Source organism: Populus nigra, chromosome 13 (genome assembly GCF_951802175.1).
Source record: "Populus nigra chromosome 13, ddPopNigr1.1, whole genome shotgun sequence".
Classification (NCBI taxonomy): domain Eukaryota; kingdom Viridiplantae; phylum Streptophyta; class Magnoliopsida; order Malpighiales; family Salicaceae; genus Populus; species Populus nigra.
Window position 1 is genome coordinate 2813448 of NC_084864.1, and position 14952 is coordinate 2828399.

Here is a 14952-nt window from a genome sequence, read left to right on the forward strand (position 1 = left end):
CATTTTCCTTTAGGAAACAAAATACCGAGGCCTAATTCCACCAAAATTTCAATTTTGAACAGTATCTGAACAATACCATTGTGACTCCGTTTTTGTTTTTTGTTTCTTTTTTTAATGAAATAAATAACAATCACAGCACAATAATCAACTAAAATCCCTTCCCCAGCAATGACGCCAAAATTTCTTGCGATATCGCGATCACAGAAATTAATTATCCTAACTTAAATAAACAAGATAGTATAGAGCAAACAAGGAGTCAATCTCACGAGAAAGGTTTAGTCAGGTTTTTTATGCTAGGAGATATGAAATTTGGGGGGTTTTGAAGTTATTTAGGCTATGTTATGGTAAACAGAATGAAACAATCAAGCTAACTTAAAGAAATCCAAAATTTATCAAGAGAACAAACCTTGGTCTCAAGTAAATATCCACCTACAAAAATCAAAACTAATCATGGAAATAAAGCGTCAATTTATATTATGAATATTTATCTTTTCTTAACATTAGTTAATTAACCGGTCCGCAGTGTTACTAACCCTAATCATTAAACAACCACAGTGTCTGCATTAGTAATTTAATTCAATGACAACCTTAAGAACTAGAAAACATACTGTCTGCAATCTATGTTTGATTTGATTGAATGTTTTTCCTAAGATTAATAACATAGATTCACCACAATTATTAAACTCAATTGCTTCACAAGTTTATATATCATAACTCCGATTTTGATAACAAATTTAGCAATAGATTGATTAGAATAATAACTTAGAATTCGCTCTAGCAATCAAACTAAACAATCATAGAAAATAAGCATAGGAAAACAAACATACTTACTTGAAATCCGAAGGTTTCTGTGTCTTTGTAACCAAGAAAAAGAACTTAACCTTGCATGTCTATTGAAAAATTAATCAAAAGGAAAAAAAGAATACATGATTCCAGGTCTAGGATGGAAGGGTGAGTTTTTCTTCTCTTTTTGGCCGTCTTCCCTTCCTTTCTCTCTTTCTTTTTATATGATAGGAAATCCTAATCCCTTTATCCTACAAAATAGTCTTTTCCTAAGTAGTTAATTTACATTTAAGTAGTGTAATAAGTATTTTTCTAAAAAAGAAGAAACAGTCTTGCATAAAATCTTCAAACTTTGATTCTGGACTTAGAGGAGTTAAATTGCCTAAAAAAAGACTTGGACGTCGGTTTGGATGCTTTAAGAAGTAAATTGGACTTGTTTCTTCACAAAACCTGTCTATTGGTATAATTTATATGTCATCTTAGAAAAATCATATCTCTTTTATATAAGCTCTTTTTCTGCTGAAATGTGGTAAGCTGATAGGTCTTAGAGTCAGAAATCCAAAAAAATTGAGTTTGCATCAAATGGACTTCTCTAACTCAAAATATTCAAGTTGGAGTGACCAAAGGTCAACATTGACAGAATGTGAGATTTGTCTTTGAAGGCTGTAATTTCCATGCTTTTTTTTCCTTGCCATATATGTATAGAGGTATGGATATTAGCTTTCTAGTGCCACCAGAATCATTTAATTTTGACCTTTAGAGCTCAAGCTCTGCACAAAACATCGATCGGAGGTCAAATCTGCCAATTATCTCCAATTTACTTCTTTTTGAATCTTACATCTAAAAGTGCCTTCAAAACATAAAATAAAGAATATCAAGATATTTTATATATAAAACATAGGCAAAATAATAGGCAAATATGGGTAAAACTATCGAATAATATGATTGCATCACCTTTTATGAAAAGAATGATGGTTGCGATGGTAGCCCTTTATGAGGTAAAATAAAGGTTATTTGACAACCCATCATAAGTAAAAGAAGTGGCAAATTTGATAGCCGTTACATGTAGAAATAATGGCTGACTTGACAACTTATTTTAGGTAAAATTAGTGACTATATGATAACTCACTGTAAGAAAAAATAATGGCTAATTAGCAGTTCATTTGAGGTGTAAATAGATATTTCTATGACAACCCATTGTAGTGTGAGCAACAGTTGGTTGAATCGCCAAGAATGATGTGAAGGGTGGTTGATTAATAGTTTGATAGTTGATGAAACAAAGGCTATTTTGGTAAATAAATATGATGTACTAAAGGTTATATAGGTAACCTGAATATAATGTAATGAAAGTTATATGTGGTGGCAAAAAATAAAGCAAAATATTGACCATTTATAAGTGAAGAAATGTGTGAGAAAAGGAAGTTAAGTTGAATTGTGTGATGATGTTGGCTGATCATATAAGATTACTCGGATGTATAGAGCTTCATAGGCTTGGTATATGAAATTCAGTAACTACATTTAACAAATAGGTTTTATAAGGTATCCTTATGATCAATGTTTGTTTTATCAATGTCATGGTTCATACATTTTTTTCTATTAATTTATGTTAATGATGTCTTTTTTAGAAGGAGTTCTTCTTCACAAATCACAAAGTTTATTGCTAATCCTTCTACTGCTTTTCACATGAAGGATCTTGACGATGTTCATTACTTTCTAAGCCTTCAAATTGCTAGGGATAAGTCAAATATCATTGTCACTTAGGCGCGATACTTACTTTCCCTTCTCTAAAAAATTAGTCTTGTTGGTTCTAAACCAGTTACTACTCTACTAGCCTCGGGTACACTTTTAATAACTATTGGTGACACTTTTCTATATAATCCAACACCTTATTGTCAACTAGTTAATTCATTGCAACACCTTACTCTAACGATACCATATATATCATATTATGTTTATCAAGTTTGTTAGTTCATGCAAAAATCCAAAAAGACTCACCTCACTATTATAAAAGAGGATTTTTTGGTATTTAAAGGGCACCTTCAACCTCAGACTTCACTTTGTTCAAGCTTTTTTAACTACACTTCGTGACTTTTGTTATACGGTCTGGGTAGGTTAAAGGGATGATTGATGTTCCACTACTAGTTTTTACTATATATATAGGTGACAACTTATTATCCAGGGGCGCTAAGAAGCAAACAATTGTATCTTGTTCCACAACTGAAGCTAAATACCATGAGTTAACATCCACCACAATTGAACTCATGTGGTTTATGAACCTACTAAAGAGTATTGGCTACTGCCCTCCTTCTCCTAAGTTGTACTATGACAACATTAGTGCAATCAATATGGCTAAAAATCTAGTTTTCCACCATTGCACAAAACACATTAAAATCAACATGCATTTTGTTTAGGAATGCATTGTTAGTGATGCTCTTTCATTGGCATATATTTCAAGACCAAATCAAATTGTTGATATCGTTACAAAACCACAATGTGCTTCCAAGTTTATTCCAAGCCATAGCAAGCTCTTCATTGATCTAATCACACCTTAAACTTGAAGGGGGAATGAAGAGATATGCATTTCATGACATAAAGATTAGTTTTATCTTATCAAGATTACCTCTCCATCATCTCTTTAATATCTTATCACTTATTGTGATTATATAAAATATGTATCTACCATTTAGAATCTGCAGTTGCTATGTACATAAGCATGAACTACTCGTGTAACATTCTATTTAAGATGAATATGATACAAAGCAAAGGTAAGTTAGCTTTCTACAATATCTTTGAGTATGACCGTTTGACATGGTGCTTCAATTCTTTCAAGTTATTAGTAGATGTTTACTCATATATTTTGAATTATGTGATGAAAACAAGTGTGCGCGCCCTTGCGCGCACTTACCTCTTGTATTGAAATGTTATGAATAACAAGTTTATAGCTAAACATGGTGTAAATGAATCTTTAATAAAATGTTGTCATACAATTATTGAATATACTTGTAGACAGATTCTTTTGTAATATTTGGATTAAAATTGTTGATGGTAGGGCCCGAGGCCCTAATCATGATCATTAATGTTAAATGAATATGAAATTGGTTAAGATGAAATATAGAGGTGTTTTAAAGTGAAGAGAAGAATTATAAAAGGACTCAAATATAAGAGACTCAACCAAAATTTTCAATGGGGATTAAGAGACATCAATTATAATTATATGATTTTTGCGGTGCATGTAACTTTTATATGTGTAATTAACCCAAATTTTAATATACATGATTGTTGAAATGAGGACAATTACATCCAAAAGTTTAGAGTGTTACACTAGATACTGGAGAGGATGCCATCAATAAGTGAAAAAAAAGGTTGTTAGTTACACTGTGAGGGAGCTAAAGATGGAAGTTATATGGGATGGCTGGATGTGGAATGATTTAGATAAAGAGAGGTTAGGTTAGGGTTAATGTTGTATGTGACTAGTTAACACACACACACACACATATATATATATATATGTGTGTGTGTGTGAGAGAGAGAGAGAGAGAGAGAGAGATTTTATATGATTCCACTTGATTTTAATGAGTTTGCATGAATTCATCCTGAAATTATTAATTTTGAAGTCGATTTAACATGATAAGTTTAACTTGTAAAATCATATCAACTCATAATCTTAACAATATTGTTAACAACTGTTTTTAAATAAAATTAAAGATTATAAAAACATATAAATTGTAATTTATTATTAATTAAATTGAAATTAATTATTGATTTTGTTCTAATATTATATTATAATAAAATAATAAAGAGAATCAAATAATTCCAATAATAATAATTATTCTAATTACTGTATTGTTTCATATCTCACACAAATATTATTTAACATAAGAAATAAACCTACATAATACTATGTAAACATCGTTTTCTCAATTTTTAATTTTTGATATAGATATCCAAAGTACAATAATAATAGGGTGTTGGTATTAAAGATGAACATTCTTTTTATTAAAATTAAAAAAATTAATTGTTATAATATAATGATAGTAAAATTAAATTTTTATTATAATATATTGGTACTAAAAATTATTTTTTTAAAATAAAAATATTATTTTAATTCATTTTTAATAAAAAATATTTTAAAAACTAATTTTTAATTGTTATAATATAATGATATTAAAATTAAATTTTTATTATAATTTATTAATACTATAAATTATTTTTTAAAAATAAAAAATATTATTTTAATTTATTTTTTTAATAAAAACATATTTTAAAAACTGATTATTACCACAATTCTAAACACTTTTCTCTACCCCAGCCACCCACCGATCTCCCTGTACCCACTAGAACTTTTGTCCTTTAAGACCATACGACGCCGTCTCTTCCCTCTCTTCCTCTCCCTCCTCCCCATTCCATTCTTATAAAAACAAAGAAAGAAAAAATCACCTCTTTAAAGCTTCGATCACGAGAGAGAGAGAGAGAGAGAGAGAGAGAGAGAGCTTGGATTATTCGAGAGTGAGAGAATGTCGAAGAAGAAAACGGCGTCGACTATGTCGTTGAAGGACTTTCACGGTGGTTCTATTCCTTCTGATCTTCCTTTACCTTCTGCTCCTGGCCTGTAATCTCCCTCTGTCCTTCATCTTTTTTTTTTTTGCTTACTGTTGTGTGATTTTGAATTAGGTTAATTACTCTACTTAATTAATTTATTTTTGCAATAATTCAAATAATTTGAACAAATTTTTAAATCTTTTAAATCTATTTATTTATATATTCTTCTTTGTTTGTTGAATCAGTATGATGAAGGACCGAAATGCGTCGACGAATTGGGGAAACAACTCGATGCGACCGGATCTCCGTCCACGGCCCAAGTCATCAGGAGCAGCTCGTGGTTTTGATGAGAAAGCTTCGTTTTTATCTCACCCTGCACCTATAGGTAGAAACTTTGATGAGGACGAGCGTAAGCCATTAGATGCTTTATCTGCTCCTCGTCGTACTATTAGTGATGAAAATGTTCGCGCCGTTCATCAGCCGGAGTATGTTTCGTCTATTAGGGTGCCTGATAGACCGGTGTCAAGTCCGGTACCACAGTCCCCGAGTGCTTTGTCTCCATTGAGGTCCGGAAGAGGTTCAATTGTGGTTAGCTCGCAGAATGCGGGTGGTTGGGGGGTGGGTAGTAATCCGCCGAATGCTTGGGGGGCGAGGAGAGATGTGGTGAGTGTTAATGAGGTGAGGGGCTCGGCTGTGTTGTCAGCGTCGAATACTGTGACAAAGTTTGCTCAAGCAAGTGCACTGGAAAAGGTATCTTCAGGATTATGGCAATCAAAGAATCCTGGTGATCTTTTACCGCATCTGATTTGTTCACAGGAGAGCGGTGCGAGTCATAGTGTGGATGTGGGTGGGGAAAGGGGTGATTATGATACTGCAAGGGGAAGTCAAGCTGAAAGTGGTTGGGTCACTGGAGATAGAAAGGGTGGGGGAAGGACATTGTCGAATTATAGAAGGGATCAATCTCGAATGCACTCCGAAGAGGTTCCTGCTGGAGGTGCTGTTGGGTCTCAAACTCGATCAGTAATGCCCCCAGAAGCATCAGATCGACCTAAGTTGAATCTTCTTGCAAGAACTAAACCATTGGAGAGACCAGAAAATGACTATAGACAGGTATAACATGGGTTTTTTTTGGTGCTGTTTTAATGCTTTCTGCAAGTTGATTGTTTGTTGATTATGACGGGATCTCCATTTTTTGATAAACATAGGGGCACCAGCAGCCTATAGTATCTGGGAAGATTGAAGTTGCCCATGAGTTGTATGGAAATGAAAATCCTTCAAAACCAGGGTTGGTTGATGCTAGTCAGCTAGCTGAGAGACCAATTGAGCGTCCCAAATTGAATTTGAAGCCTCGCACACAGCCTCTTGAACAATCTGATGGAATTCTTGAAAGAGAAAGGTTTGTAAGCTCTATTTTTTAATCAAATGTAGATGCACCTTTCTTATTTCTTGATATTGTTTAACTAAGGAATTTTTTTGTTCTTTTAGTGATTACAAAGTCATTACTGAATACAGGGTGATACTTGGTTTGGAGGAATATTTATTTTTAAAGAAATTAATATCCAAGTCTGCTTTAGAATTTTGCTAAATAACTGCACTGAGCAGATGATTACCACAACCACTCGTCTCCTAGTTCATGATTGAAACTTGGAAGATATTCAGATTGGATTGAATGTTTTGAGCATATAATGTTAATTATAGCAGTTTTATTTATTTATTTATTTTGGGGAGGGGAGGGGGAGTAGGTTTACGGTGACAAATTATTTCATACTCCTGTGCCCACTGTATGCATGCATCATCTACTGTGTCTAATAAGAAAATGTCTTGAAAGCTTCTTGACATTGATTTGTCCAGCTTGTTGCATTTTCATTGGTGATCCAATATTCTTCCATTTGCTCAAAAGCTGATCAAATATATGATTCGTAGCAGCTGGTCCTCCTTCTCTTTGTTAATACATTTGTTTTATGGATGTGACCTAATTTTGGTTGATGCCTGATTAATGCCTCTTTTTCTGTGAAATTCAGTTAACTTTTGAGAATTAGCAAGTGATATAATTGCTATTTGTCTTTAGTCAAAAGTCAAAACATTTAATGTGTTGTAACACATGATTGCCATCCTTAACTGCGGTCAACTTTGCTTGTTATTTTTGTGTCTGTTTACAATCTGTTCAATGAGAAAATGTACTATCCTAGCTATAAGTTATAACTGAGGAAGCAGTGACAAAGATAGGATTTTCACCAGAGTCACCAAGGCAGAGAAAAGGGTGTTTAATTGAGGGAGAGGGCCTGTGGTTATTGAACCAAGGGGTCTTTGGAACTTCTAAGGGCAAGGGAGCCACAATCCTCACTGCCACCCAGCCTCTTCCAGAGTGAGGAAGGTGCATGGCCATGGTTGGCTTTGTGTTTATCATGAAGAACTTTTTTGCCATTATCCTTCCAGAAACAGTAATGTATGTTTCTGCACTAACATAACTCCAAATATGTCATGCTTGGGGTCCCCCGATGTGATGGGATAACACTTGCATGCTTTATTTGCTGATCCGTTGCATTAGTCCAAGGGAACTATTATGTAGCTTCGCTAATTTATTTTTACTTTGGGAAAAGTTATTTTCATACTAAAGTGAGGAGATAAGCATATTGGTTGGAATTGGCAGGTTGTGGTCTGTTTCCTAGTTGACTACAATCTCCCAATAGTTGCATGTGCCCCTCAATCTCCCAATACTAAATCATGCTTTCTGCAAAAAGAGGCTTCTTGCCTGGTATTTCTGTACTGTACTAACTGTTCTGGTCTGGGATGCTTGACTTTCATCATCAAATCTACCTTTTGTGGTAGTTGTACAGTTTTAGGGTTTGTAAGCTGTCAAGTGCATTTCATGTCTTGTATCAGGCTCTATCTGTCATGTTTCTTTCACAAATTGCAATATACATTAACTCATCACTTTTGCTGGGTAGGTTGTTGCGGGTTGGTAGTTATCTGGCAATATCATTATCTATCTAATGTCTTCTTTGACTGATGCAGGAGTACATTGTTTGGCAGTGCTCGTCCACGGGAATTGGTATGTATTCATCTTCTGTCTTTTATTATGATTATTTCAGATTCATGAATCTATGTTATTCATCCATGCTAACACCTTCCTTTCTGAAGTTCTTATGCTTCATTTGCAAACTGATGCCTCCCCTCTCTTTCCATTGTTTTGAATGTCTTTTTAAGATGAATTGTTAGATTTTTATTCATCTTCTCTAAATTGGTCCATGTACATCCCTTTCACTTTTAGCTGCGTTGTTCAGTTAATTGTTTTAAGTTTGCAAATAACTTTGCATATTTCACAGGTTCTCAAGGAACGAGGTGTGGATGACATAGCAATCAATAACCTTGACCTGAATCATTCGCTCAACAGGTATTCACTTTCTTCAGTGTATTTCAGAGACATGGTTACTTTTCTTTGTCAAACTTGGTTATCTTTTACATTGAATATCATTCCTACTCCCTGTTATTGATTTTGTTTTATCAGTAATGAGAGTTTCATGTAATGATTTTGTATCTTGTTCTCCGCATCATCTTGTTAATGTCTTTTATTCCTTGTAATGGCACCATGCCTTGTGTGTTTTAATCGATAATCTATTAGTATGTGCATATATAGGAATGATTGATATAGATCTCAAGATAAGTAGTTGCTAGTGATGATTGAATTTGTGCATGAAGGATGATTTCTCCCAAGAATGAGACGACATCAGAACATGTGGCTCCAACTGCTCGTCAGAGTCAGAAAAATGACAACCGAGGGGCTATCGACAGAAGAAATGGGAGGGATTCTGAGCGGAAAGATCAACGGATGGACCATGAGAAAACCGATCTGGAAAGGAAAAACTGGAGGAATGATAAATGGAAAAGCAGGAAGGATGCCAAAGAACAGCGACCTGAACCTGAAACTTGGCGCAAACCTATTGAAGAACCAAAACCTGCTTCATCTGACGCTGTAGGAAACCGCCCTGGTAAAATTGTATCTGCTTTGGAGCTAGCTCAAGCATTCTCAAAGTCAGCCTCCAATCCAAAGATTCAGAATATACCTTCTTCTCAAAGAGGCATGCCTGGCCGCAATGATCAGCCCTTCTCACGATTGACAGACACCCGTGAGCATTACCCAGCACCAACCACAACACCAATCACACGACATCGAATAAATGGTTACTGAAAGACAAATTCGACGCCAAACACACGTCATCGAATTAATTGTTACTGAAAGACAAATTAGATTTTGTTCATTGGGGTGATTTTAATATTCGGGGAACTGAATCAATCACCTGGTTGCGGTGCCCTTTTTTTGTAATTTGGAGGGCGTTCAAGTGAGACCATGACCAAATAACAGAAGCAGAACGCCCCTGTTAAATTATCAATTGCAACCCTTTTTAAATCTCTTTAATTTATTTTTACTAGTTTACATGTCATGCCAGGCCGCAGGTCAGATTAAGATTATTAAAAATGTTGGTTTGCATGTCATTCTTGAAAATCTTCCCGTTTTGTTTTGATTTCCTGCTTCAACTCGGTTTAAAATTTAGAGTTGCTCGACATGTTTGGTGGTTCAAAGTTAACTTGAATAATTAGTTAAAATAAAATTTAAGATACTGTTGATATATTTTGTCAGCTTGAATTTCATGATAAAACAAAAAGAATTATGAAAACAAATTTAAAATAAATGAAATTAAAAAAATAATTGATGAAGGCGGAAGGAGGAGTCGAAAGAAAAGAAAGCAAAAATAAAAATAAAAATAAAAATAAAATTGTTTCGTGAACAGGGAAGGAAGTGAGCTGACATCTTAGATATTTTTAGAAGGTGTTTGGTATTGTGGTTGGAACTGTGTTTTGTTTCAACCACAATTTTTAATCGTTTGGTAAGTATTTGAAACATAGATTTTGAAGATGGGTCCCACTGAAAATTAAGTTTGTACCGCCAGTTCTGTGAAGCAAAAAATTACTGCTTTTCAATTCATTTTTGCCCGTCTACTGCCAAGGGAAAGAAAATCTCAAGAGCCCACCCAATTTCTTGTTTGCTTCCTTCCTTCTCGGCTCAAGTAGGAGTATTTTATTGGCAATCATTATCATCCGCACACTGCCACATGGATAAATTAATTCTTAATTTACTGTTTTGTTAATGTGAATTTTTTTTTTAATGAAAAACTAGTATAGTGAATTGATTTTACTTGCATAATTCACGTCACGTGAACATGAACAATAAATTTTTTTTGTTATTTTTTAAATTAATTTAAGATAAATTAAATTTACTCATATTGTAATCTCAATTTTATTCATAATAATATTTTACCTAATTTTATTGCATGCTCAAAAAATCATGGAAACTGTAGTTCTTATCGGATGAATTTCATACGTAATGGAATTGTAGATAGTTTAATAGAATAATAAAAAATATTTTATATAAAGTATGATTTATTTCATGATGTAATAGCAATAGTTAAATTTATAATATTTAAATTAAAAACCATAAATATTAATATTTATTTTTTAAAATTATTTTATAACCTCAATTTCAAAAGCATTTTTAAGCAAACACATTAAACTACTTTTTATTCAACCTCAATTTCAACCACAGTTTTAACCAAACATATATTTTTTTAAACCAACCTCAACTAAAAGTACTTTTTATAAAACAACTTTTTTCAAACTACAACCACAATAGCTACCGCAATACCAAACACACCCTTAGTGTAGCTGCTGCTTGTTAGTAAATAGTAACCCTACGTGTTTTAAAAAATTTTAAAATTATTTATTTTGTTTTAAATTAATATTTTTTTATATGTTTAGATGTTTTTAATGCGTTAATTTTAAAAATAATTTTTAAAAAATAAAAAAATATATTATTTTAATATATTTTTAAATAAAAAATACTTTAAAAAATAACTATAATCATATTTATAAATAGATTAGTTTGGATTGTATAAATTCTTTTTTATCTGAATAACAAAAGTTTTAAAGGATTCTCTTGAAAATCCAAAGAAGAGAGAGTTTTGTTAAATAGAAAGGTACATTTATCAGGATAATAGAATTATGTTTTAAAATATTTTTTATTTAAAAATATATTAAAATAATATATTTTTTATTTTTTATTACATTACATTAAAATAATTTAAAAATATAAAAAAAATAATTTTAAATAAAAAAATTAAAATTTAATAAAAAATTGATTCACCGCAACCCCCGAATAAAACCGAAAATTAAAGAAGAAATAAAGAGAGTATTAAAGAACAACATCAAACCATGCAGCCATTCCACATTATACAATTACGATTGATGATCCAAGTTGATTACAAGAAGCCACTGATCTCGAAAACTTTATTAAAACATAAACGGTGTGGGAGAGAACCCAGAAAACGACATCTGCACACTAAAACCTAGACCCTCAGGTTTTATCTTCAGTTTGCTAGTCTGTGTTTTCTTCTCAGTATTCTCAGCTGGTTTCCTCCGTCTATACGAAACCGTCCTGTCTTCCGATATAGCTGAAAGGGCCGGTCGCCATGATCCACGTCTTCTCGATCTGCTTCTCCTTCCACTAGCCGGAGTTAACAGTGGAACATCACCATTAGTCACCGTGGTTGCTGACCCGGCCAGCTCCTCCATTACATCCACGTCCTCCGCCTCAGGAGCTGCTGCTATTGCTGTGGTTGATAAAAAACATGAACCCAAGCGTGCTAAAAATTTCATGGTTTCTTTCTTGTGTTAGGTTTCTTACAAGAAATTAGGTTGGAGAGCTCTTTATAATGGCGCTTCCCAACCTTTACAATTTATAGGCGGGATTTGTGTAGGAAACGGCTTCTTCAATCCGTGAGTTATATATATTCCAACGTTTTACAGGATTTGTGTAGGAAACGGCTTCTTCAATCCGTGAGTTATTTATATTCCAACGTTTTGCAATTTATAGGCAGGACTTGTGTAGGAGATGGCTTGTCCAATCCGTGCGTTATATCAAGTTTTTTTTTTTTTTTTTCCCTTCCTAGAGAATTGTTTTTCTGGCAACGTATGCTTCAAACCCAAGTTATATATTACGTTAGATTTTGGTTTCGAGCCTTTTTTTTTTTTTTTAATTGTAGTTATGATACTTTTCATGCTGAAATATATTAAAATAATATTTTTTTATTTTTAAAAAATTATTTTTAAGATCAACGTATTAAAACGATCCAAAACACACTAAAAAAATTAATTTTAAATACAAAATTTTTTGAATTTTTTAGAAACGCAGTTTGCACCACGTTTTCAAATAATATCGAAGATGTATCTGTATATCGTTGGATCAATTTATACGGTTAGATTTGCTTTTAAATTAATTATTAATTTAATTTGTATTTCTTTATTTTATTTTTATATTTTAAAAGAATCTTGTGGGCAAAAGGTAGCAAATTTTATGATACTTAAATATAACTAATGATACTGTATTAGTTATTTTTTAAAATTTACTTTAAATAGAAAAACTGATGCAAATATATATATATATATATATATATATATATATATATATATATATATTCCATTACCTTGATAATTCCAACAAGAATTTTCTATCTTTTTATTATTTTAAAGTGAATTCTAGAAAATAATTAATTCTATATTATTAATTACTCCCAAGCACCACAAAATTACTTGGTGGCACCTTCTTTTTGCTAACTTTAATTTTTTAATGAAAATAAAATCAGGTGTTAGAAAATCAGGTGTCCCTAATTGTTCTCTTCTATTATTATTAAATCTAATGTTTATCGAGCACTACTACACATATGAGTGCTTTATTTATTTGATTTATGTTTGATTTTATTTATTTGCCTTGTTTTTTTTTTATATATAATTTCTCATTGAAAAAAGGAAGATAGCAACATCCTTGAATTAGCTAAAAATCAATTGCATTAAATACTCAGTAAATTATATCATAAAGTGAAAGTTCATGTGGAACGTTAATTAAAAAAAATTAAATTCAGTTAATTAATGTTCTCATGTGACTTTCTATAGATATTTTTTATGAAGGGATTATTGTTCAATATTTTATGGTCTTAATTTAAAAGAAATTTAATGAGTAAACTAAATCTAAAAAATTTAATTATAATAATAAAAATGAGTAAACAAATTGAGCATTGGCTAAATAATAAGCTTATGAGAATGAATATCACAATTACCGAATAAAAGATTCTCTCACAATTACCGAGTAAAAGATTCTCTACTTTGCTATTAAATGTTAACCATTTAGGTGGTGGTCCAGTGGTAAGAGTTTGGGACCAAAAGGTTTGTTTTATCTGTGATCTCAGATTCGAATCCTGTGGTTGCTCATATGATAGCTACTGGAGGCTTATATGGTCGTTAACTTCAGGACCCGTGGGATTAGTCGAAATGCGTGCAAGCTGGCCCGAACACCCATGTTAAACTAAAAAAAAAAAAGATTACACACCCATATCCTAAAAGATTACATATTCACGAAAGCTTGATGGACTTACAAACATAAAAAATGTTTAATAAAAACAATAGAATCTCTCCATATAGTTTTCATATGTTATTCTCTGTAGTACTACTTATCTCCATGTATCCAACAGAGTCTCTATGTAAATCTCCACATCACCAAACAAAATCTTCACATTTCTTATGAAATCTCTATGCCTCATTGTAATGATCTTCCTAAATATTTATCGTGTCAATTTCTCCATTGATTCTTTATTGACATTTTCACAATTCTTACAATTTTCATAATCACAAAACATTCTCCTCCTCACATAAAAATATTCTCCATTCTTGATCAAATATTAAAACTACTTGTATGAAAGGTCTGGGAAAATCCTCCATGTTTCTCTACTACGACCCCCTAAAAAAGAACAACCGGGGAACTACAAGGTGTTCCACACTACTATCTTGACTTGATTTTTTTACAATACAATAAATGCTTCTATGTGCGTACAACTTGAAAATAAAAATTCATGATTTTTAAAATTGCATGTAATTTCAAAGATTGAAATGGGCAATTGGTAACTAATGGGCTAGAAGGCTTAGCCTTAAATAAATAAAAAAGAGAGAGAAGATCGAACAACAAGTTATTCAATCAACTTTGATGTTTGGTCAGATCAAATAATCAAGGAGCATTGTTTGGTCAAAACAAAGAGTAATTATGTTGGAGCCTTTAGCCCAATATATAAATTAAACAAACTTGTTGTTTGGTAAGGTGTATTAGATTTATAGTTTTAAAACCCGGCCTAGTCCAGTTGGTCGACCTGACCGATCCGGGGCTAGAACCAGACCGGGTTGAAGAAAAATAGGGGAAGGAAAAATCCGGTGTAATCTGGCTAACCTGATGAATTGATCCGGTGACTCGATTGACTCGGCAAAACCCGGTTGCAACCCGTTTATTTTTGTTTTTTTATTAAAATGACATCGTTTTAATTTTTAAAAAAAATTGACTCGAATAACCCAATAACCCGGTCAAAACCTGAAACCCAAACTTTAAATGGAGCCAAATCTTAAAATTATAATTAGATCTCAACTCAAAACACTAAATCGAATAACAAACTATTTAGTCAATTTTAATGGGTTTCATCCTAAAAAACAAACTAAATAACTCTATTATTCGATCATTTTTTATGGGCCTCCACCTAT

The 14952-nt window shown here is 32.4% G+C and overlaps 1 protein-coding gene across 1 annotated transcript; it reads left to right on the forward strand.

The window, feature by feature from the left end:
- The first annotated feature begins 5119 nt into the window (after positions 1-5119).
- LOC133671406 (uncharacterized) lies at positions 5120-9739 on the forward strand. The gene is made up of 6 exons (XM_062092172.1): positions 5120-5392; positions 5568-6432; positions 6528-6718; positions 8338-8374; positions 8649-8716; positions 9022-9739. The coding sequence occupies exons 1-6, from the start codon at positions 5298-5300 to the stop codon at positions 9509-9511; spliced, it is 1746 nt and encodes a 581-aa protein (XP_061948156.1). The 5' UTR covers positions 5120-5297; the 3' UTR covers positions 9512-9739.
- Positions 9740-14952: the final 5213 nt, after the last annotated feature.

Bases quoted from the DNA above. Each gene is read 5' to 3' on its own strand.
- LOC133671406 (XM_062092172.1), top strand. From the start codon at position 5,298: ATGTCGAAGAAGAAAACGGCGTCGACTATGTCGTTGAAGGACTTTCAC. The intron at 5,393-5,567 runs GTAATCTCCCTC...TTGTTGAATCAG, and splicing joins TTACCTTCTGCTCCTGGCCT to TATGATGAAGGACCGAAATG. The intron at 6,433-6,527 runs GTATAACATGGG...TGATAAACATAG, and splicing joins CAGAAAATGACTATAGACAG to GGGCACCAGCAGCCTATAGT.